General features: G+C 34.1%; 1 protein-coding gene across 1 annotated transcript in view; it reads left to right on the top strand.

Moving 5' to 3' along the window:
• The window catches only part of LOC126967522 (furin-like protease 2), an 81,136-nt gene extending 68,625 nt beyond the window's left edge, over nucleotides 1–12,511 (top strand). Inside the window, exons 5-12 of the mRNA XM_050812026.1 lie at nucleotides 2,105–2,412; nucleotides 2,481–4,244; nucleotides 4,330–4,445; nucleotides 4,777–4,894; nucleotides 5,872–6,426; nucleotides 7,238–7,335; nucleotides 9,349–9,533; nucleotides 10,587–12,511. Of these exons, the coding sequence (XP_050667983.1) occupies nucleotides 2,105–2,412; nucleotides 2,481–4,244; nucleotides 4,330–4,445; nucleotides 4,777–4,894; nucleotides 5,872–6,426; nucleotides 7,238–7,335; nucleotides 9,349–9,533; nucleotides 10,587–10,745 (3,303 nt within the window). The 3' untranslated portion in view covers nucleotides 10,746–12,511. The remainder of the gene's footprint in view (nucleotides 1–2,104; nucleotides 2,413–2,480; nucleotides 4,245–4,329; nucleotides 4,446–4,776; nucleotides 4,895–5,871; nucleotides 6,427–7,237; nucleotides 7,336–9,348; nucleotides 9,534–10,586) is intronic.
• Nucleotides 12,512–23,280: the final 10,769 nt, after the last annotated feature.

Genomic DNA, 23,280 nt, shown 5'->3' with positions numbered 1-23,280 from the left:
ACTTTATATGGCAAAACAACGTTTGCCGGGTCAGCTAGTACTAACATAAAAAGGATATATTAACACAGCTTCTATGTAGATGGTGTTCTTGAAATGGCACCGAGTTTATTTAACAAGCTTTCAAACAATATCACAGAAATTAATTTGACTTGTTTTAAAAAGAAACGATTTAATAAACAGACTTCTTTGAAGATCCTTCACTCAATTGACATTCTAAAATATCATTTACTAGACATTGTTTCATTCGATTTTAATTATTTTTTTACTAATTTAATGATATTACATTGTGTGCATTCATTTTTCTATGCCAACTTGCTACTATTAAATTCAAATTATTTGTATGCCACAGCATGCGGGCAAGGAATGTCTAACTTTTGTTTTGATTTGTAACATCTTATATGACTACAAATAAACTATCAAAAATGATGAAAAAAAAATCAACAAAATTAGACACAGCTTTGTGGAAATTCATTAACATAGAGACAAAAAAGCTTTTATGAGAAAAACAATAATATGAGAGTAAAACATTGAAAATAGTCTTCGCTTAGTAAATTATAGAAACTTGTCTGACAAAATTAAAATATATAAAGATATAATATAATCTAAGTAACGATATATAATCTAAGTAAAGTTACTTTCATATAAAATAAGTTATTTATTAAAAAAAAATTATGAAAAAAGCCGACTTCAAGAACACTATTCCAAAACATAATAACAACATACAAATAACAGTATTTTATTAATATTAAAGGTAAAGGTTTGCATAAGAGGTGTATTAAATTAAATTTTTAGTTATTTGATGCTTTTCAGTTTTTGAAGTCGGTTTTTTTAAACGTAGTTTTTTATTTTTTACGTTTTAGTGTCAGTTAATAATAATATATAATCAACCTGAATGAAAACTCCAAAAAAAAAAGCCGTACACAGAAAACGATTATGTCATCCAGGTAGGCAAAATTTTTCATATAAATGTTCATAAAGTGAAAACTACTGGGCCGTATGTAAAAATTTTATGGGACCAAATGACATCTATTTCGCATCGAACAAGAGAAGAATTACATAAATCGGATCATAAATCTCAGAGTAATCGGTACATACATAAAAAACAGATTGAATTGATAACCTTCTCCTTTTTGAAGTTGGTTTAAATGACAATGACACCTGTTTTTAGTCACATAACAATCAGTTTTTGGGTAAAATTAATTTATAAAACGGATCATACATTTATTTATTTGAGTATTGTAAAGCAGTTTAATTTTATAAATAATTCAATACCGTACTCATGTTTAGATAAGTATCTTAAATATTTATTTTGTACAAATATAAAATAAATCAAATATTGTGTAAAAAGCGTGGGTTTCGGAATACATTAATATTCCTTTTAAGTGAAATCGAGACAAAATTATAATAATCTCTTTTAGGCAAAGAAGATTTACCTTGTATAAATTTGCAAATAAATTATTTAAGTCAGCATTGTTCTTCGAATGGACCTAAGCACAAAAAGAAGTCTTACCTTGAACTCATATAATATTCAGAGAAAGAATATAATATAAAGATATCAAAAATGAGTGCTGGAAAAGTCCCAGAATTTCAGATGAGGTTACATGTCTTGAATTTGACCGAATGACCTGAAATTCAGGGAAATTTTTAAAGTGAATATGACTCCTGAAATTGTATGTACCACAACGTATGTAAATTCAGACACTATTTTCGTTACATTCCAAAATGTATATTACATATAAAGTGTAAAGTCAGCATATGGTGACTTGGAACTCTAACGAAGAATTCTGTGCGCATTTTTATTTGAAATTTCTCCAGAAAAAGTAGAAAATACTTTAATAGCTTCAGGATTTCGTATTAAATTAGACCTCACAACCATTGCTTATAATTAACATAATTTATTTATTCTTTGTAAAAATTAATAGTGTATTTTTAATCATTTAATAACAAATAATTTCTACAAATTTCAGCTCCTTCTTAAGGTGCATCAATTTTAGGATTAATATTTCTTTAATTGTTTTGTAATTACAATAAAAATATTAGTTACAATTTTCTTTTATATTAAAAGTATTATAAAGTCTAAACTTTAAGAATAACTATATTTTAGGATCCCGCCGCCTCAACTGACATAAATGGAAATGATACGGACCCCACGCCGCAAGACAATGGCGATAATAAACATGGCACAAGATGCGCTGGGGAAGTGGCTGCCGTGGCATATAATCGATACTGTGGCGTGGGGATCGCATACAATGCTAGTATTGGAGGAGTGCGAATGCTTGACGGCCTAGTTAATGACGCAGTGGAAGCTCAAGCTCTTAGTTTCAACACTCACCACATTGACATTTATAGCGCTTCCTGGGGACCGGAAGACGACGGGAAAACGGTTGACGGCCCAGGGCCCTTAGCGAGAAGGTATTGTCTAATTATCATTGAAATAGATTGCTTCAAGCGAGCTCATTAAAAACCTTTTTTTGTTCCAGAGCGTTTATAAACGGGGTTACAAATGGTAGGGGCGGTAAGGGTTCTATTTTTATATGGGCTTCAGGCAACGGTGGAAGACATACCGACTCGTGCAATTGCGATGGTTATGCTAATAGTATTTTTACAATTTCTATATCGAGCGCAACTCAGGGAGGGTACAAGCCCTGGTATTTGGAAGAGTGCTCGTCAACTTTGGCTTCTACTTATAGTTCAGGTACTCCAGGTAGAGATAAAAGTGTTGCCACTGTTGATATGGACGTTCAGTTACGACTGGATCATATATGTACCGTGGATCATACAGGAACCTCTGCTTCTGCTCCGTTAGCTGCAGGAATTTGTGCTTTAGCACTCGAAGCTAACACTCTATTGACATGGCGAGATGTGCAACATTTGATTATAATGACCTCTCGCTCACAACCATTAGAGAAGGAGGAAGGGTGGATAGTCAACGGTGTAAAAAGAAAAGTGAGTCATAAGTTTGGTTACGGCTTAATGGACGCAGGTCAAATGGTTTCTCTAGCGGAGCAATGGATTAATGTGCCACCGCAACACATTTGTAAGTCACAGGAAATAAATGAGGACAGATCAATTGAAACTTCTTTCGGTTACACTATATCTGTGCATATGGACGTGAATGGCTGCAGCGGTACGATGAATGAGGTCCGATTTTTGGAACACGTTCAATGCAAAATGTCACTCAGCTTTTTCCCACGAGGAAATTTAAGAATTTTGCTTACGTCACCAATGGGCACTACATCAACGCTTTTATTCGAAAGGACACACGATGCGACAAGCTCAAACTTCGACGACTGGCCCTTTTTAAGTGTACATTTTTGGGGAGAAAATGCTGAAGGGCGTTGGATTCTACAGATAATAAACGCCGGCAATAATCATGTAACCCAACCAGGAGTACTCAAGAAATGGCAGCTTATTTTCTATGGCACTGCTAAGAATCCCGTTAGATTGAGAAATAAAAGCTATTTCGATTCGAATCATCCGAATCAAATAAAAGAAAAAACATATCACATAAACGATGTATATGACGCATCTGAATATTCGCAGTTCCTTAACGAAATTGAACTCGGGAAATCAGATAAGCACAGTTATCCTAATAACATACCCTCTTCACAAAGGAAAAATGTTTTAGCAGATGCTAATGATAAACAAGTACAGCGAATGTGTGACCCTGAATGTGATTCCCAGGGCTGTTATGGAAAAGGGCCAACGCAATGTGTAGCTTGTAAGCATTATCGATTGGATAATTCTTGTGTTTCGAAATGTCCTCCAAGAAGTTTTGTAAATCAAGGTGGCGTATGCTGGCCCTGTCATGAATCCTGCGAAACTTGCGCAGGGGCTGGTCAAGATTCTTGCCTTACGTGTGCACCGGCTCATCTTTTAGTGATTGATCTAGCCGTTTGCTTGCAACAATGCCCTGATGGGTATTACGAGGACCCAGATGCGAACGCGTGCTTTCCTTGCGCCGAACACTGCGATACGTGTTCAGAAAAAGCGAATTTGTGTTCATCATGCGCTCATAGCTACGTTTTGTATAACGGTTCATGTTTGGCTACATGCCCACCTGGCACATTTCAGAAGGATGATTATGGTTGTTTGCAATGCCACGATTCGTGTGAATCGTGTAGTGGACCAAGGGAAACGCAATGTGTTTCGTGCCCAATAGGCAATTACGCATTCAATGGTTTATGTATTTCGAAATGTCCTTCTGAATATTATGCTGATCCTCAGAGACGGGAATGTATAACGTAAGTATAACATTATTAATGGTGATTAAATTTGGTACGTTTTAATGAGGAGCTAAAAGTATATGTAATGTGTTTTTACTTTTAGATGCCCAATCGGATGTTCAGTTTGTTCTAATTCTGTTTGCTCTATTTGTAAAACAGATTGGATTTTGACTAAAACTGGAAAATGTATTCCACTTGGGAATAATAAATGTGATATGAGTAAGTATTTGCAATATCTTGTACTTGTTTATTTTTTTTAATTGGAAAGTGCCGAGATAATAAAATGCTTTACTTAAATAATTTCGGAAATAGATTATCTATTGATGTTTTTACATATCTATATAATTTAATATTTTGTTAGGTAATAAATATCTTTTTTAACTTCTGACCACAATTATTTATTTTATATAATTATAAAAAAATATCAAAATTGTGAATAAAAAAGGTCAGGTCAAACTATCCAGTAACATATTCAAATAGGTAGTCGAGTGTGAACCTAACGGCCATAAAAAGGTTTTACGACATTTTATTCAACGAGCTTTTTCCACAGATGAATATTACGAGGGTGGGAGATGCAAAAATTGCCATTCTACTTGCGAGAAATGTAGCGGACCAAACGAGTGGGACTGTTTATCTTGTTCCAGTCCGTTGTTATTGCAGGGATCAAGGTAAGGGTGCGAATGGCTTACCCAAAACATTAGACAATATGTCAATAAAGCAAATCAAATGCCTATATAAATTGTTGCGAAAATATTTCCGTTGCTATATATAATTACATTTGTCGTGACTATAATTTACCTTAACTTACATTGCAACCTTACTTTATTTTCCTAAAATAAAAGAATTTTTCTGAAATAAACGTAGCCTAAGTTACTCTTTATTACATCTGCTACTTGCCAAAAAAAGTCCCGTAAAAATCGGTCCAGCCAATATTAGATTAGCCGGAACAAACAGACATACAGACAAAAATTGTAAAAAAAAGGTAATTTTGGTGTATATATATTTATATACATGTAGTAAAAAACGGTAATTGCAATATTACAAACAATTCTAATTTTATTGATGTATGTAGATGATGTCTTTCACTAACGCCACTGAACTTCTTTTTCGCAATGGTAGTGAATTAAACTGTGAAATATACACAAGTTACCAAATTAATTTAAATTTTACTTTTGTATAATATATAAGACTTACAATTATAATAAACTTGATTTAATTACATTATTCGTTATCCGCTTTGACAACAGATATTTAAGCCTATAATATCATTCTTATTTATTTTACTTTGAAGTAAAAGTAATGTCTCTAATCTAAGCCGGAGATCCACTTAAACTTTTTATAGAATTATGACCATTATTCTATTGTATTTGTCTAAATGTTCTTGGTTTTTAACTATTAGCTGTGTCATCGTGGCTCCAACTTATTTTATTATGCGGTCTGTTCTGTTTATAATCTCTTGTAATGGAGAAAATTGAACGGTGTCTCTTACGATTTGTGGTCACAATGAAAATCACTATTTTGAGCAAAATATTGATGATTTTTGAGAAGCAAATTAGATTTTATTTCATAGATACACTTATATATTTTCTCTTATTGTAATTATACATTCTTATTTAAAGAGTTCTACAACTAACATTCGTTCCAGATGTGTTGCAGAATGCGGTCAAGGATTTTACCAAACAACTGGTAGTTGCTCCCGGTGTCCGCAAACATGCACCACCTGTGTATCCAGATTGAATTGTACAACATGCGCAGGTTCATTAAGGTTACAATCTGGAACATGCCGTACCACATGTGCCCCTGGTTATTACCCAGACGAAGGAACGTGCTCGAAATGCTACTTATCCTGTGAAACTTGCACAGGACCGAGAAGAGATCAATGCGCATCTTGTCCGCCAGATTGGAGATTAGCTGCTGGAGAATGCAGACCTGAGTGCCCTCAGAACTTCTTCACATGGGGTGATAGCTGCCGCCGCTGTCATCATTACTGTCAAGATTGCCATGGCGCTGGTCCTCAGAGGTGTACATCTTGTCCGGCACATTTCTCGTTGGAAGGTGGATTGTGTGTTGAGTGCCTTAGTTCCCAGTATTACGAGCCCAGAACGAGGACGTGCCGTCCATGCCATGATTCCTGCAGATCTTGTTCTGGATCTGGTTTGACCAGTTGTGTCACTTGTGCGCACCCTTTACGTTTAGATAGGTAAGATTTTTACTTCCTAAATCTGTTTAAAGTAGAAATTATCTTAAGGCTGTTTGAATATAATTTCTACTGGATATATCCCAAATCAATTAATAATGTTAAAAATTATTTCATATGAGGTAAAAATTTAATAACTTAGAAGCTTTATTAAAATTGTTTGGTAAAAATTAATAAATGCATCCTAGTTTGGATTCAAGCTGACAACAAAATAAAATTCAGAGTACTTAAACTAACAGTTATTTTAATAGTACTATAATAAGACATTAACGGCCGTTCCCAATATTCAATCTATCTCTTACTTGAGATAAAAATCGTAGCAGTTGTTGACTTTTCTGTCCCAATAAACTTATCGACGGTAACTCACCTTATCCGTAGATGCTGTCTGTCAATGGGACGACGAATAGCTTACCAGCGATAGAAGTTTGTATGGAAATTGCAATTCACGCGTCCCAATAAAAGGCGATAAGAATGTCTTATCGGTTATATTGGGACAGATTCATATTATTGACAGCTAATTACTGACAGTAGTAGGTAGTAATTTATCTCTATCTGTAGATAGTGTTTTCCGCCGGCCGTAAGAATCTATCGATCGCTTTATTTATGAAGACCTAAATATAAAAGAAACACTTAAATTCTATATTACCTATATAACGCCAATTCATACGACATAATTCAGCAAGTTTTATAAACAGTAACAAATTGCGAACATTACCAACGACTAACGTCCCGCTCCCAACTTAAACAGTCACATAAAATTTAAACTTTTGTGTTTTGTGAAGATTTATTAAGAAATATTTACCTTTGTCTGCAGAGTTAACCGCAAATGCTTGGCGTGTTGTACGGAGACAAGCGCCATTTACTTAAGTGACAACCAAACAAGTGACTGTTGCCATTGCAGTAGGGATATTGGTGAGAATTATTTTACTTCGATATTTAAATGTTTGAATAAGATCTTATTAAACTGCAACGAGTTAGTAAGTCTTTTGAGGGGCGAAGTATATGATTTTACAACAAGATCCCAGGAAGTGTTCAAAGCAAATGTATTACGAAATTCAAAAGAATTGTTAAAAAACGTTTGTGGTATGGGTTACTTAACTTAATTTAGACATTGTAAACATATTTTTTATAAGAAAAAAAGGAAGCCGCTGAGTTTGTTGCGCCCGTTCTTCTGCGGTCTGAGGCATGATTATTCGAAAGGCTGGTAGTTTTTGAAGAAGTGATTTCAAATCCTAGTTTGAATAAAATATTTGAATTTGAGGCGATTATTATAATATGTTACTTAATTATTTTGTATAATTATTACGTTGGCATACACAGGACTGGATACTGTTTTGAAAATAGGCCATAAAGGGAAAATAAACAAACTGAACTGTGTACTTATATGAGAAAAAATCTTTCTCAACTTGCCATAGTAACGTAGTGATTAAATGGTGTACCATAACGCAATAATTCGCCTTAGCAACGATTTTGCAATATTTAATTGTTAGTTTGTCTCAATTTGAATACTAAATGAATACAATAGGGATATTTTGTAAACTAGATAATTCTATTGAATTATGAGGCCAGCGTTGAGTTTTTTTAGTAATATTATTCCAAAAAATATAGATTTTAACCTATCTGTTATTTATCTTTTCAATAAGCTCCGTAATTTTAATTTAACTACCATTTAGTACTAAAGAAACTCACTACAAAAAAACTGTATTTGCGGCAAACTACTTTTCAAAAATCTAAAAAATTATTTAACATTTCAAACAAAGCAATGTATCCAATAAGTTAAATATCCTATCTACAATTGTCGGGAATTCCGTGGCATGTGATATTATGTGTAAAATCGCAGCATGATGTAAGCTTTACTATGAGTGGTAAACTTGATCTGTCGCCTTTTAAGGACATTTCAAATTTGCCGTAAAATATACGCTTAGGTCGACATTCCTAACACTTTGTGCTGTCAATGTACTTTAATCAATTTCCTTGTCCTTAATGTCTTGTTTGAAACCTAATTTCTGTCTCTACATAATAAGTACAGTTTCACGAATATTTCTTAAACCTTCATGCATTTGTTCACTATTTACAATGAGCACTATAGAAATGATGAAAATTTTCAGCTCATAACCACAAAATGTTGTATTTTCTATGATAAACGCAAGTGTTACACATTTTAATAAAACACTTTTAGAGGATTAAAACGCGTGTTTGTATCTCTGTTTTTGCATTAGATTTTTGCGTAAAAGTTACATTTTTATTTTACTTAACTCGACGTTTCAACGACCTTCCCAGATCTCGTTTTCAGGGGGACTGCAGATGAAATGAGTCCAAGATAATTTTTGTCTTAGTTGTCATTATGAAGTTTAGCACTATTTATTGACTCGGAGGTGGTATTGGCTAAGTTTTAATCCTTTAAAAGTATTTTTTTTGAAACACAAAGGTTGCATAAACAATTCATTAATGTGCTACTTTTTCATCCCCTATGGTAACAAAAAACATTCATTAGACCATATTATCCATTACATTATATTATTCTCTCTCTTGACACGGTTACCAGTGGGAGGCTCCTTTGCACAGGGATGCCGGCTAGATTATGGGTACCACAACGGCGCCTTATTCTGCCGTGAAGCAGTAAGATGTAAGATTACTGTGTTTCAGTCAGAAGGGCGCCGTAGCTAGTGAAATTACTGGGCTAATGAGACTATACATCTTCTGTCTCAAGATGACGAGCGCAATTGTAGTGCCGCTCAGAATTTTTGGGTTTGTCATTAATCCTGGGCGGCACTGCATTGTAATGGACATGGCGTATCAATTACCATCAGATGAACGTCCTGCTTGCCTCGTCCCTTACTGTCATAAAAAAAAACTTATGATCTATATGTAGTAAGGTGTCTGTTACACCTTATCATCATAATATATAGCTGTAATCTTTTCCAGGAGGCTGTTTAAACGGATCATCGGCGGGGAAGCGTCGCATTGCGGAAAACATTGGGTCACACATGACCGTGTCATTTTTTGTAGACGACGCAAAAACTCAGCCAAATATCTTGGATCGTGATTTATTGATAATGTGGAGTGTTGGAGCCACGGTCGCGGTAGCCGTTCTTGCCCTCGTGATAAGGGTAAGCTTAGATTTTTTCGCTAATTCACGGGCTTTGTTTTATGGTTTTTGTGAGTTATCGGTTGGTGCGATACGGTTTTTGTTACATCTTTATTTCGTATCGTAGTATCTTTGTTCAAATCTTACATCAAATTTATCAACATTCCTAATTCCTTAAATAAGTACCTTAAATATTATATTCGTAACATTTTACTGAAGGAAGACTTTATTTCAATTTAAACTGCGTTCATAGATTTTTTAAATAATTGTCTGATTGATCAGGGAATCGAACCCGCTACACAAGAAAAAAATCCCTGCAGATAAATAAATTCTTCTTTAAGTAAAATGTTACGTCTACAATATTAAAGGTTAGGTGCTACTTAGTTTTAAATACATAATTATAAGGGTGAAGGTTTGCTTTATTGTAAGAATATGAGTTCTCTTAATTAATTACAAAGGCCAAATACACTCATAGATTTTTTTTTCTAAATCGTTGAATGGAATGGGTATAGTAGTAGTGCTGCCTCCGAGAGAATAAATGGTGCCAAAGTTATGCGATATTTCGAGGTCGGCACTACATATGGGTATACATACCTTTAAAAAAGCACGCACATCTTCCTTAAAGGCCCGAAACACTTCTATAATTCCTCTGGTGTTGTAGAAGAATATGAGTGGTGGCGATCACTTATCACTTACGCTCGTTTGTCCTCCTCTTCAATAAAAATAACTAAATAAAATGTTTTTATTTTATGTCAGTAAGGGACGAGCAGGACGTTCAGCTATAATAGCATAGTGATTGATACGCCCTGCCCATTACAATGCACTGCCGTTAAGGATTATGAAAAAATCCAAAATTTCAAGCCGCACTACTCTTGCGTTCGTCACCTTGAGAAATAAGATGTTAAGCCTCATTTGCCCAGTAATTTCACTAGCTACGGCAACCTTCAGACCGAAACACAATAATGCTTACACATTACTGCTTCTATCTATCAATCTAGTCGGCATCTTGTGTAAAGGAGCCCACTTGTAAGATATAATATAATGTTCATTGTATAATATATAATATTCTTTTCAGTTCAAAATTAAAAGGCGAAATAGTCATCTTTACCCGAAAACAGTGTACTCCCAACTCACGACAATGGATGAAGATGTTACAACTACCCTCAATCTAGCTAATTCGAGTACATTAAAAGTTAACGAAACCAATTATAGTCAAGCTGAAGAACCAACTTAGCACAATTAGGTTTTATATTACTCTACAGACTGATATATAGAAGGTTCAATTTGTAGTGAAGACTCACGTTAATATTCTTGTTGCAAAAAGGTAAACAAATTATCTGAAAATGTAGTTAGGCACTTGTTTTTAGAAAATATATTATTTAAGTTTCTAATTCAACAATAATTTGAGATAAAGATGTTGCGAGTTTTAAAATGTACTAAATGAAATAAAACTTTTATTTACTCCAATTTGACATTTATATTAATACATTTTTTATAAGAAATTATAGATTTGTAACAACATTCTACGAAGAGAGGGTCAAATCATCGACTATCAAGTCATCCTTGATCGGCTTAATTCTTTTGCGTTGCGTAGAGATAATATATCCCCGCGATGCTCAGAGATGTTCAGTTTGATATCAGTACCCGAATTCAACATTCATGTTGATACCATACCACAACCCTTAGATTATTTATACGTCTTATCATTAGATAGACAGCTAGATGTGACAGCTGTGAAAACGTTGAAGAAATGCTGGCTGACAGTTAACCTCTATTTTGTAAAAATTCACGCACACTAACACAAAGTGACTTATAAATCGCGAGTGTAAAACGTACCTTGCCACGCACACTTAATTAATAAACCTAGTCTGTCTTCATCGGCTCTATCTAGACGTATAAATTATCTTACTGGCTGCCAAATTCCTGAACTGATGCGGCTTAGGAACCTTCAAGATAGAGAATACTCCCAACTTATAGGCCGGCAATGCATCTCTGACCTTTGGTAATGTGGATGTTCATGAGCGGCTGATCACGTGGAACTCTTGCCCATTGGGGGGGTTACATAAACAAATGTACGGTTACGTTTTTGCAACGAGTTGACTTAAGTAAGTATAACAGCTGTTAGCATGACCAATGACATAGTCCTACGTTAATTTTTAACCGACTTCAAAATGGAGGAGGTAAAATCTATGTGTATCTTGAATAGTGTGTTAAAAGAATTATTAATACTCCGATTATAAACTACAAAATAGTTGTTTTTTTATATATAGCACTAACATTATCTATTATTTTGTATTTTTACAGCAAGATAGCATATACGTGTTAATGTTTAATAGCAAGCATTTTGCTAATTCGTTCATACGTAAGATATTATCAAATTCTTGTGTATGCCTCGTTCCTGGTTTTAATTAAATCAACACCAATGTACTGAATCTGTTTGTGAAAATCACGTGGTATTTTCCATAGACTTAGATTGTACTAGCCCAAGTATTCGTGACCAATTTGTTTTTTTTTAATAATATGTGCGTTATCTAGTGCTAGTTTAAAATATTCAAAATATTAAGAAGCTCGTTTACGACTACATTTTGGACTCGGTTTATTTACTTAGTTTAAATTAATTCAATCGACGGCACCACAGGCAAATCACCTATTAAAGTGTAGGCTTATAAAATGCATAACTATAATCTAGAAGAATCTCTTATATTGAACATACTTCGGAGATCTCTAATCAAATTTCCTGATCCGAAAACATGATTTTGCTTTCGGTCTTTATTTTTGTTATTGTAATCTTATTTAATAAGGCCTCTTTTGACTGTTACGATTTCTGCATTGAACAAGAATACAAACTAAGACATTATTATAAGTTTTGGAATGTAACTCTTGCCGTTTATTTCGCTATCAACATATTGTATTAGTATCACGTTGTATATAGAATTGAATCAATTATGTAAACTTTATGTAAGTATCGTTATGTATATATGTAAATAGTTATAATGTTAATAAATGGATGGTTTTTATTACGAATTTGTGTGTTTAATTATACCCGAATCCTTGCGTAAAAGAAATACATTATTATATCTATTTTAACGGCGTAAATAGATACTTTGCTTTTCGGATAATAAAATAATAAATGACAGAATACCCTCCGATATTTTACCTTCGTTACTTTCATATTCATATAAAATACAAATAAATTAAAATATTTTAATGATAATAATCATAAATGGAGATTAAAATAAATTAAAGTTGAGTTTGAAAATATATTGTAAATATTTTCTGAAATTACAATATCTGAAAATGTCGTAACTTAACAAAAATACAAATTTTCTTATTTTTCGTAAAATTTATGAGTCATCTAAACAGACGAAAAAGATAAAGATAAATTAAACAATTTGTTATTTTTAAATGATCTGCCTTACTTCGGGGATTTAATGTTCAAATTAAATTTATTCCAAAATTTATGAACGATGCGTGATTCGAACCCTAGTAAGAGCACTGGGGCGTATCCCGAATGACGCGACTCATTATTCTGATATTTTAAGAATTCTTTTCAATTTATTAGTAATAACGTAATAGCAATTTGTAAATCAATTTTATTTCCAATACCATAGTGTGTAATTTATATAATAAATAGTCTATTTGCATTCGTTTCGACTTCTGAACTTTCATATACTGTACGCTAGTGGAAACTTGATCGTAACTAAATGTAAAACTAACAACGATTTTGCAGCAACTTATTTACAAATGAACTCTATTTCTATATAATTATTAAGTTTAGAATAAATTAAAAATTGGCGTAAGTTAACGATTTAAATATTAAAATAATCACTGTTCAATATTTTCAATTCAACTGTTAAAATGTTTTGTTTCGTTTTCTTGGTTGGCCATTTATGTAAAATAATGAAACACTTGATGGGGGTGATGATGATCATCCAAAAAATCTATTGTAACTTATCATAAGTTCCTTCCTAAAAACTGCTTACAAATAAAAAATTAAATATCAACCCCACAAGTCCTCCACAGTGCGGTTTTCAGGGAGCTTTCTTCCACATACTACAAAGCTGTGGTATGAGCTTCCTTGTGCGGTGTTTCCGGGACGATACGACATGGGTACCTTCAAAGAAAGCGCGTACAGCTTCCTTAAAGGCCGGCAATGCTCCTGTGATTCCTCTGGTGTTGCAAGTGAATGTGGGTGGCGGTGATCACTTAACACCAGGTAACTCGTTCGCTCATTTGTCTTCCTTTTCCATAAAAAAGGCACCATTCGGATAGTTCTTCCACATCTTTGTGTTTGCAAGCCACCTATAAACGTTTTTCTATGTCTGTAAATATTTTGGTTGCAATTATTATCAATCATAGCGTCGATCACCGACCTCGTTTGCTTACACTCAGGACAGGATATTAAGATGACTCATATGAGTCTGCTTTTTTTATATAAGAAGGGGAAAAACTGGGATATTTATTCATTGTGGAAAAAACACTAATAGATAATCCGAAACAAAAGTATTTTAGAAATAGTTGAATCTTAAGAAAATTGTTGTTTTGTTGATAATTATCGTCAGTCACTCTTTGACCCGAGTTGGTGCATGATAATGGCAATGAAAAGACATATATCAAGCGAGAGGAGCAGCGTAGTACTCAAAACTTGATGTGTTACTTACACATATAGAGACTAAATTGAGAAGAATTTATAATTATCACCTACACATTTATTTATTTATTGTTAATAAGAACGGCCTATAACACACAGAAAATAATATAGATTAAATCCAATTAACAATAAAATTTCAACAATGTCAAATCTAATAAGAAAAATTTACATTTAAACAAATGTTGATAAAATACACAAATCAAAGTCGTCTCAACCGTCGTCTTAAAAAACTTCATAATGGAGAAGTTAAATAAAACAATTCTTAATAATAATAATAATAGCAGAAAAATAATAATAAAATGATAATAATAATTGTCGAAGTATCTATACCTAGCACACGAGGTTACTGACATGTGGGATGTTGGTTCAACAATAATTGTCCCAATAGTCATTTCCGTAAACGGTCTTATAGCATAGAGCCCCGACTATCATCTCAAGAGGCTCTCGCTTAATAACTGGATAAAGGGTCAGTTACAGAAAGCAGCTGTTTTGGGAACGGCACGCATCGTGCGGAAGTTCCTCAGTCTGTCGCCCTAATCACCGGCAGAATTATCGTGAACTAACGCCGATGGGACTCTATTTTTTATATTTATATTAGTAATATTGTTTTTTATAAAAAATATATATAAATGTAATAATAAGATAAAATTATTATAAAGAGTATAATAATTCCTATTAATAACATTGTAAATGTAGTCAAAATGTCTCATTGAACCCCGGGCAAACATTCAAGACTTCCTTCCATCCATCCGCAAATAAGTCCATCTGCATATTTTCCTTAACATCGATGCGGGTGTCACGTAACAATCTTCTATTTCCTATGAAGAAGAGAAGAAGAAGAAGAGAAAGTTAATCAAAATATTGGAGAATATCTATGTATGTAATCTATTTCAATTTTACATGATGGTTTTACCATAGTGTTAAATTCCTTTGGATTATTTTTGTGAAAGATATCTGATGGATATCCACAGGTTTATGGTCAAGTGGTGCTCTACGGCACTTTGGAGTGAGGGTATGCGCTGCGATAAATTGCTTGTCAGAGTATATAATATTATACAGGTCGGTGACGTAGCCAGCCAGAACAAGTTTCTAAGAAAAGTGATTGTTTTCACGCTTTTTATTAGCTTCACCTGTATGTATATTTGTTTGTAACCGACTCAGTTGGGCGCGATTTTGACTCACTTTAAACGGCCAGATTTCGTTCAAACTTCGTTGATTTATCGAGGGTCGATGGCAATAAATTAATTTGATAAAATTATTAAATTTTTCAAATTGCAAAATAAGATGTTAATAATTTATATAATTTTTTCAGCTATCGTAGATAAGGCAGGAATTGATGTTCATTTTAAATTTCAACCATTATCTTTTTGACCAAAGCGTGTTTTTTAATTGTTTTCATTGTATTTCACACAACGCCCTGCTAAAACCCACACATAAATTTTTCATGTTTGTATGTCAAGGGTTAAACTAGATTGAGGGCCAAAATGAGTTAGGTGAGCGTTCTGCAGTCCTTGTTTGACTTAACTAATACTACCGAATTCGCAACGCAACAAACATAAATATTACCTGAAGTGATTAGTGATTTTTTCCTAAGTACAATAAAAATGTGAAATGGATTTCCTTGCGCAATGTATTATGATACGACATGGGTACCTCATACAGCCGCAACGCCCTTCAAAACCGTTACACCTTCTACCACCTTTAAGGAACAAAGACCGATAGCGCTCCTGTGATCCCTTTGGTGTTGCAAGCGATGTGGGTGGCGCTGATCACTTAATATCAGGTAGGCTCGTTTGTCCTCCTCTTCATAAAAAATCCCTGTAGCAAGAGAGTATGGTTGGCGATGATCAGTTTCTTTTCAACGAGGTTTTTTTTTCGTGACATTTGTCCTCTTTTAGGGCGTGGGTATTAACCATAAAGAGGCAGCAGATAAAGTTCAAATAGCGGTAAACACAGTAGTTAAATGGACTAAAAAATGATAAATAATACTTAATGAAAGTAAACCTCGCTAATAAAATATGAAAACAAAGTTTATGATGCAGATCAACCCTAATTTTGCATATTAGGAAATTTACTTAAGGTGTTGCTCTTTCATATCTAAACAATTTGTTAATTTTTAAAGTGATAACTCTCACTTCTGGGATTAATTACACAAATTAAATTTTAAAATAAAATTTATGAACGATGCGGTACTCGGACCTCTCGCGTTCCGTGCGAGCGATCTTTCCACTAAGCCAACAGTTCCAGTGATTTCTCGTTGGTAAATCTTGTATGTTTTGTTCAATAAATAAATCTATATATATAAAAATGAATTGCTGTTCGTTAGTCTCGCTAAAACTCGAGAACGGCTGGACCGATTTGGTAAATTTAGGTCTTGAATTATTTGTGGAAGTCCAGAGAAGGTTTAAAAGGTGAATTAATAGGAAAATGCTCGGAATTAAATAAAAACAACAAATTTGTTTTTCCTTTGATGTGTCCATACATAATTTCTATGAGAGAATTTATTGACGCACGGTTTGACAGTTCTGCTGTGAAACAATTTCATTACGACAGCAGGGTGCATATTATACGAAGTAATTATTGATGTTATGATATATTATTGACAAAATCATAAAAAAACATTATTTTATTTATTATATACAGAACAACGTCTGTCGGGTCAACTAGTAATAAATAAATAAATCCTTTATTTTGCTAGAAAATATGTAACAATGGTTGTAAATAGTTTTAATGTATCAGTGTTATCGGCCATTTCTAGCATGCAACATTATTATTAACAAAATTCTAGTTATTATTATAATTGATTTAACATTAATAAACTCTATAATTTAAGCACTTAGGTCAATTTAAATTATAATTATTATTTTTAAATGATATTATTCAAAGACTAGAATTTAAATTATATTTTAAAGTAAATTTAATTTAATCTAATGTGTCAACTCTCAGGTTCAAATTTTATTTGTGTATTTAATCCCAGAAGTGAGTGCTATCACTTTATAAAATAACAAATTGTTTAGAAAGTAAATCTATTTATGTAAAATTTAGTAATAAGAAACCAGACTACAAGCCAGTTTTTATTAATAAGAAAATAGTACCATACGAGAATTAAACAAATAAGAGAACAATTAGAACTTAATTTCATAATAATGTACTTGCTTCTAGGAAGATACTTTAAGATGTCAGCAAAAAACAAAATTTTATTGTACAAGCAATTACCAATGCCTGTATGGACTTGTGGGATCCACATGTGGGGTTGCACCAAACAAACAAATATTAAAATCATACAACGCTTACAGAATAAAGTATTAAGGGAAATTGTGCGTGCAGTTACCTGCGTACGTTGGCACATTCGAAACAGCGATCTCCATCGGCACCTAACATTGAGTTCGTTGACAAAGTTATCCAAAAATATGCTGAAGCTGATAGACTTCATCATCAAGTGAATGTTGAGCCATAAAAAACGAAAAAACCATTTGAGTTAGAATTAGTGAATAAGTGTAATGCAATATAAAATAGTGATATTATATGAGACACATGAACAAAAGGTACTTCCCCTTAATCGAGACATTAAGAAATGTGTTAATGAATACATTCTTAGTTTAATCCATCTAGCAGTTTAAGCTAAATTGTAATGTAAGTAGGGCAACATTATAATAACTATATTATTATGTTTATTGCTTATTCTATAAAATGACTGCCATAATAAACTTTCACTAATGACAATCATCTATAAAGCTAATGGTAAACTATCTGGATGTGTCGAATTCCTGCACAGTTCAGTCGACTTTCTGTCACGTAACTTTTAAAACTATTTTTTTATTGAAAATAAGGGACGAGACGAGCAGGACGCTCACAGCTGATGACAATTGATACGCCCTGCCCATTACAATGCAGTGCCGCTTAGGATTCTTGAAAAACCCTGAGTGGCACTACAACTGCATCACCTTGAGACATAAGATGTTAAGTCTCATTTGCCCAGTAATTTCACTAGCTACGGCGCCCTTCAAACCGAAACACAGTAATGCTTACACATTACTACTTCACGGCAGAAATACGCCGTTGTATTTCTCATAATCTAGCCAACATTCTGTGCAAAGGAGCCTCCCACTGGTAAACCCATCCATGTGCGGTGTTCCCATTATGATGCGATATAGGTACCATCAAAAAGAGCGCGTACACCTGCCAATAGGACGCCAACGCTACTGCGATTTCTTTGGTGTTGCAGGAGATTATCCAAAATTCAATTGTCTTCCTCTTCCACTAAAGAAATAATTAGACAAACACTTAAGTCAAATTATCTGTATTTATTTATCTATCAATCTAGATAGATATCCAACAAGTGGCAACGCTTGACAACTTAAAGGAACGCAATGAAAAATCGTCCATTTGACGTAATATTTGACAGGTAAACCCTGAATGGGACAGGAACAAATGGCCGGAATGATAAACGATACTTTATTTGGGGAATGTCAAATAAAGTACCGTTGCTTCCGATAAATCCGTGGTGTTAATTTGCTGTTTTATATTGTGGTGTTGCTCGTTGTATTAAATGAATAATGAAGGACCAAAACATGCTATTAAGTCTAATTAAAATGTAAAATGTGTAAGTAACTTAATACTTTACATAACTACTTTACTGCAGTCAACTACAAATACAAATACAAAAATCTTTATTTACAAAAAGGAAAAGAATCTATATACAGATTTACAATTGATTCCGCACTAGACCAACTTGTATCGCAGGCTTCCTAAACTTAATTAACAAACACGATTGCACCGATGAACTGTTGAGCGGTAGCTATTATATTGCAGTGCTCTGTGAACGGCTGGATCACTTGGCGTTGCGTAGAGACGTCGCTTCATTGTGTTACCGCATTTATCACGGGGAGTGTTCAGAAGAGCTGTTTTACCTGATTCCTGCCGCCGAATTCCACCTTCGCACGACACGCCACAAGTTAGGATATCATCCCCACCATCTGGATGTGTGGCGGTCCTCCACAGTGCGGTTTTCAAGGAGCTTTTTTCCACGTACTACAAAGCTGTGGAATGAGCTTCCTTGTGCGGTGTTTCCGGGACGATACGACATGGGTACCTTCAAAAAAAGCGCGTACACCTTCTTTAAAGGCCGGCAACGCTCTTGTGATTCCTCACTTAACACTAGGTGACCCGTACGCTCGTTTGTCCTCCTATTCCATAAAAAAAAAATATGAAACTACTAAGTATAATATAAAGAAAGTTTTTGATACACAGAAACAGATATCAATGGCCTAAACTAAAAAGACCTCATGTGAAGTAATCGTCGGCTGCTTTGTTGTCTAGAAACAAGATAGGACTATATATAAGAACCATAATATATTTATACTAGCTGACCCGAGAGACGTTGTTCAGTACATAATACATAAAATACGGTTTTTTATGAAATTGTCAATAATATTTCATGACATAACGAATTATTTCGTACAATATGCTCCCTGTTGTTATAGTGAAAATGTACAAACCGTGCGTCGAAAATTCTATTGGAAAATTGGAAATAAAAATAATTATCCCAAATCGAATTAAAAAATATCCTATCTCTCAAGTTGGTCTAAACTGCACTCCATGACCACGGACGAGTAATAAAATAAGGAATCGTGTCACCTTACATAACAGTGAGGCACCAAAACAAGCCGGTAAACGTGTAAATGAATAGCCCCACGCATACACTTACACAAATACAAGCCGATCGGTCACCATTATGAGATTTGCCATCGTCTGTGACAGACTAGTTTGCGTCGCAATAAAATATTTTAAAAATGCCGTCGTGCGTTGGGAAAAGGTGTAAAAACAATAATATAAAAGTTTTTTTTTGACATATGATTATTAAAAAATTGTGTAACTGGTATACTTTAACTGTAACTTTCTAATGCGCTGCGATAAATTGCTTGTCAGAGTATATAATATTATACAGGTCGGTGATATAGCCAGCCAAAACAAGTTTCTAAGAAAAGTGATTGTTTTCACGCTTTTTATTAGCTTCACCTGTATGTATATTTGTTTGTAACCGACTCAGTTGGGCGCGATTTTGACTCACTTTAAACGGCCAGATTTCGTTCAAACTTCGTTGATTTATCGAGGGTCGATGGCAATAAATTAATTTGATAAAATTATTCAATTTTTCAAATTGCAAAATAAGATGTTAATAATTTATATAATTTTTTCAGCTACCGTAGATAAGGCAGGAATTGATGTTAATCCCAGAAGTGAGTGCTATCACTTTATAAAATAACAAATTGTTTAGAAAGTAAATCTATTTATGTAAAATTTAGTAATAAGAAACCAGACTACAAGCCAGTTTTTATTAATAAGAAAATAGTACCATACGAGAATTAAACAAATAAGAGAACAATTAGAACTTAATTTCATAATAATGTACTTGCTTCTAGGAAGATACTTTAAGATGTCAGCAAAAAACAAAATTTTATTGTACAAGCAAGTACCAATGCCTGTATGGACTTGTGGGATCCACATGTGGGGTTGCACCAAACAAACAAATATTAAAATCATACAACGCTTACAGAATAAAGTATTAAGGGAAATTGTGCGTGCAGTTACCTGCGTACGTTGGCACATTCGAAACAGCGATCTCCATCGGCACCTAACATTGAGTTCGTTGACAAAGTTATCCAAAAATATGCTGAAGCTGATAGACTTCATCATCAAGTGAATGTTGAGCCATAAAAAACGAAAAAACCATTTGAGTTAGAATTAGTGAATAAGTGTAATGCAATATAAAATAGTGATATTATATGAGACACATGAACAAAAGGTACTTCCCCTTAATCGAGACATTAAGAAATGTGTTAATGAATACATTCTTAGTTTAATCCATCTAGCAGTTTAAGCTAAATTGTAATGTAAGTAGGGCAACATTATAATAACTATATTATTATGTTTATTGCTTATTCTATAAAATGACTGCCATAATAAACTTTCACTAATGACAATCATCTAAAGCTAATGGTAAACTATCTGGATGTGTCGAATTCCTGCACAGTTCAGTCGACTTTCTGTCACGTAACTTTTAAAACTATTTTTTTATTGAAAATAAGGGACGAGACGAGCAGGACGCTCACAGCTGATGACAATTGATACGCCCTGCCCATTACAATGCAGTGCCGCTTAGGATTCTTGAAAAACCCTGAGTGGCACTACAACTGCATCACCTTGAGACATAAGATGTCTCATTTGCCCAGTAATTTCACTAGCTACGGCGCCCTTCAAACCGAAACACAGTAATGCTTACACATTACTACTTCACGGCAGAAATACGCTGTTGTATTTCTCATAATCTAGCCGACATTCTGTGCAAAGGAGCCTCCCACTGGTAAACCCATCCATGTGCGGTGTTCCCATTATGATGCGATATAGGTACCATCAAAAAGAGCGCGTACACCTGCCAAATAGGACGCCAACGCTCCTGCGATTTCTTTGGTGTTGCAGGAGATTATCCAAAATTCAATTGTCTTCCTCTTCCATTAAAGAAATAATTGGTCAAACACTTAAGTCAAATTATCTGTATTTATATATCTATCAATCTAGATAGATATCCAACAAGTGGCAACGCTTGACAACTTAAAGGAACGCAATGAAAAATCGTCCATTTGACGTAATATTTGACAGGTAAACCCTGAATGGGACAGGAACAAATGGCCGGAATGATAAACGATACTTTATTTGGGGAATGTCAAATAAAGTACCGTTGCTTCCGATAAATCCGTGGTGTTAATTTGCTGTTTTATATTGTGGTGTTGCTCGTTGTATTAAATGAATAATGAAGGGCCAAAACATGCTATTAAGTCTAATTAAAATGTAAAATGTGTAAGTAACTTAATACTTTACAGAACTACTTTACTGCAGTCAACTACAAATACAAAAATCTTTATTTACAAAAAGGAAAAGAATCTATATAAAGATTTACAATTGATTCCGCACTAGACCAACTTGTATCGCAGGCTTTCTAAACTTAATTAACAAACACGATTGCACCGATGAACTGTTGAGCGGTAGCTATTATATTGCAGTGCTCTGTGAACGGCTGGATCACTTGGCGTTGCGTAGAGACGTCGCTTCATTGTGTTACCGCATTTATCACGGGGAGTGTTCAGAAGAGCTGTTTTACCTGATTCCTGCCGCCGAATTCCACCTTCGCACGACACGCCACAAGTTAGGATATCATCCCCACCATCTGGATGTGTGGCGGTCCTCCACAGTGCCGTTTTCAAGGAGCTTTTTTCCACGTACTACAAAGCTGTGGAATGAGCTTCCTTGTGCGGTGTTTCCGGGACGATACGACATGGGTACCTTCAAAAACCTCACTTAACACTAGGTGACCCGTACGCTCGTTTGTCCTCCTATTCCATAAAAAAAAACTACTAAGTAAATATAAAAATATAAAGAAAGTTTTTGATACACAGAAACAGATATCAATGGCCTAAACTAAAGAGACTTCATGTGAAGTAATCGTCGGCTGCTCTGTTGTCTAGAAACAAGAAACTGACTTTATATAAGAACCATAATATATTTATACTAGCAGACCCGACAGACGTTGTTCAGTACATAATAAATAAAATACGGTTTTTTATGAAATTGTCAATAATATTTCATGATATAACGAATTATTTCGTACAATATGCTCTGTGTTGTTAAAGTGAAATTGTACAAACCGTGCGTCGAAAAATTCTATTGGAAAATTGGAAATAAAACTAACTACTGGACAGTTGGACTAAACTGCACTCCATGACCACGGACGAGAAATAAAATAAGGAATCGTGTCACCTTACATAACAGTGAGGCACCAAAACAAGCCGGTAAACGTGTAAATAAATAGCCCCACGCATACACTTACACAAATTCAAGCCCATCGGTCGCCATTATGAGATTTGCCATCGTCTGTGACAGATTAGTTTGCGTCGCAATAAAATAATTTAAAAATGCCGTCTTGCGTTGGGAAAAGGTGTAAAAACAATAATATAAAAGTATTTTTGGACATATGATTATTAAAAAATTGTGTAACTGGTATACCTCGTAACTTTCTAATATCACGGCGCGGAGTCCTCCTTTTTTTACTAAACCGTGTCCA

The sequence above is a fragment of the Leptidea sinapis genome, chromosome 13, assembly GCF_905404315.1.
Source record: "Leptidea sinapis chromosome 13, ilLepSina1.1, whole genome shotgun sequence".
Classification (NCBI taxonomy): domain Eukaryota; kingdom Metazoa; phylum Arthropoda; class Insecta; order Lepidoptera; family Pieridae; genus Leptidea; species Leptidea sinapis.
Note: the sequence above shows the minus strand (reverse complement) of the source record. Positions and strands in the feature narration are given on the sequence as shown.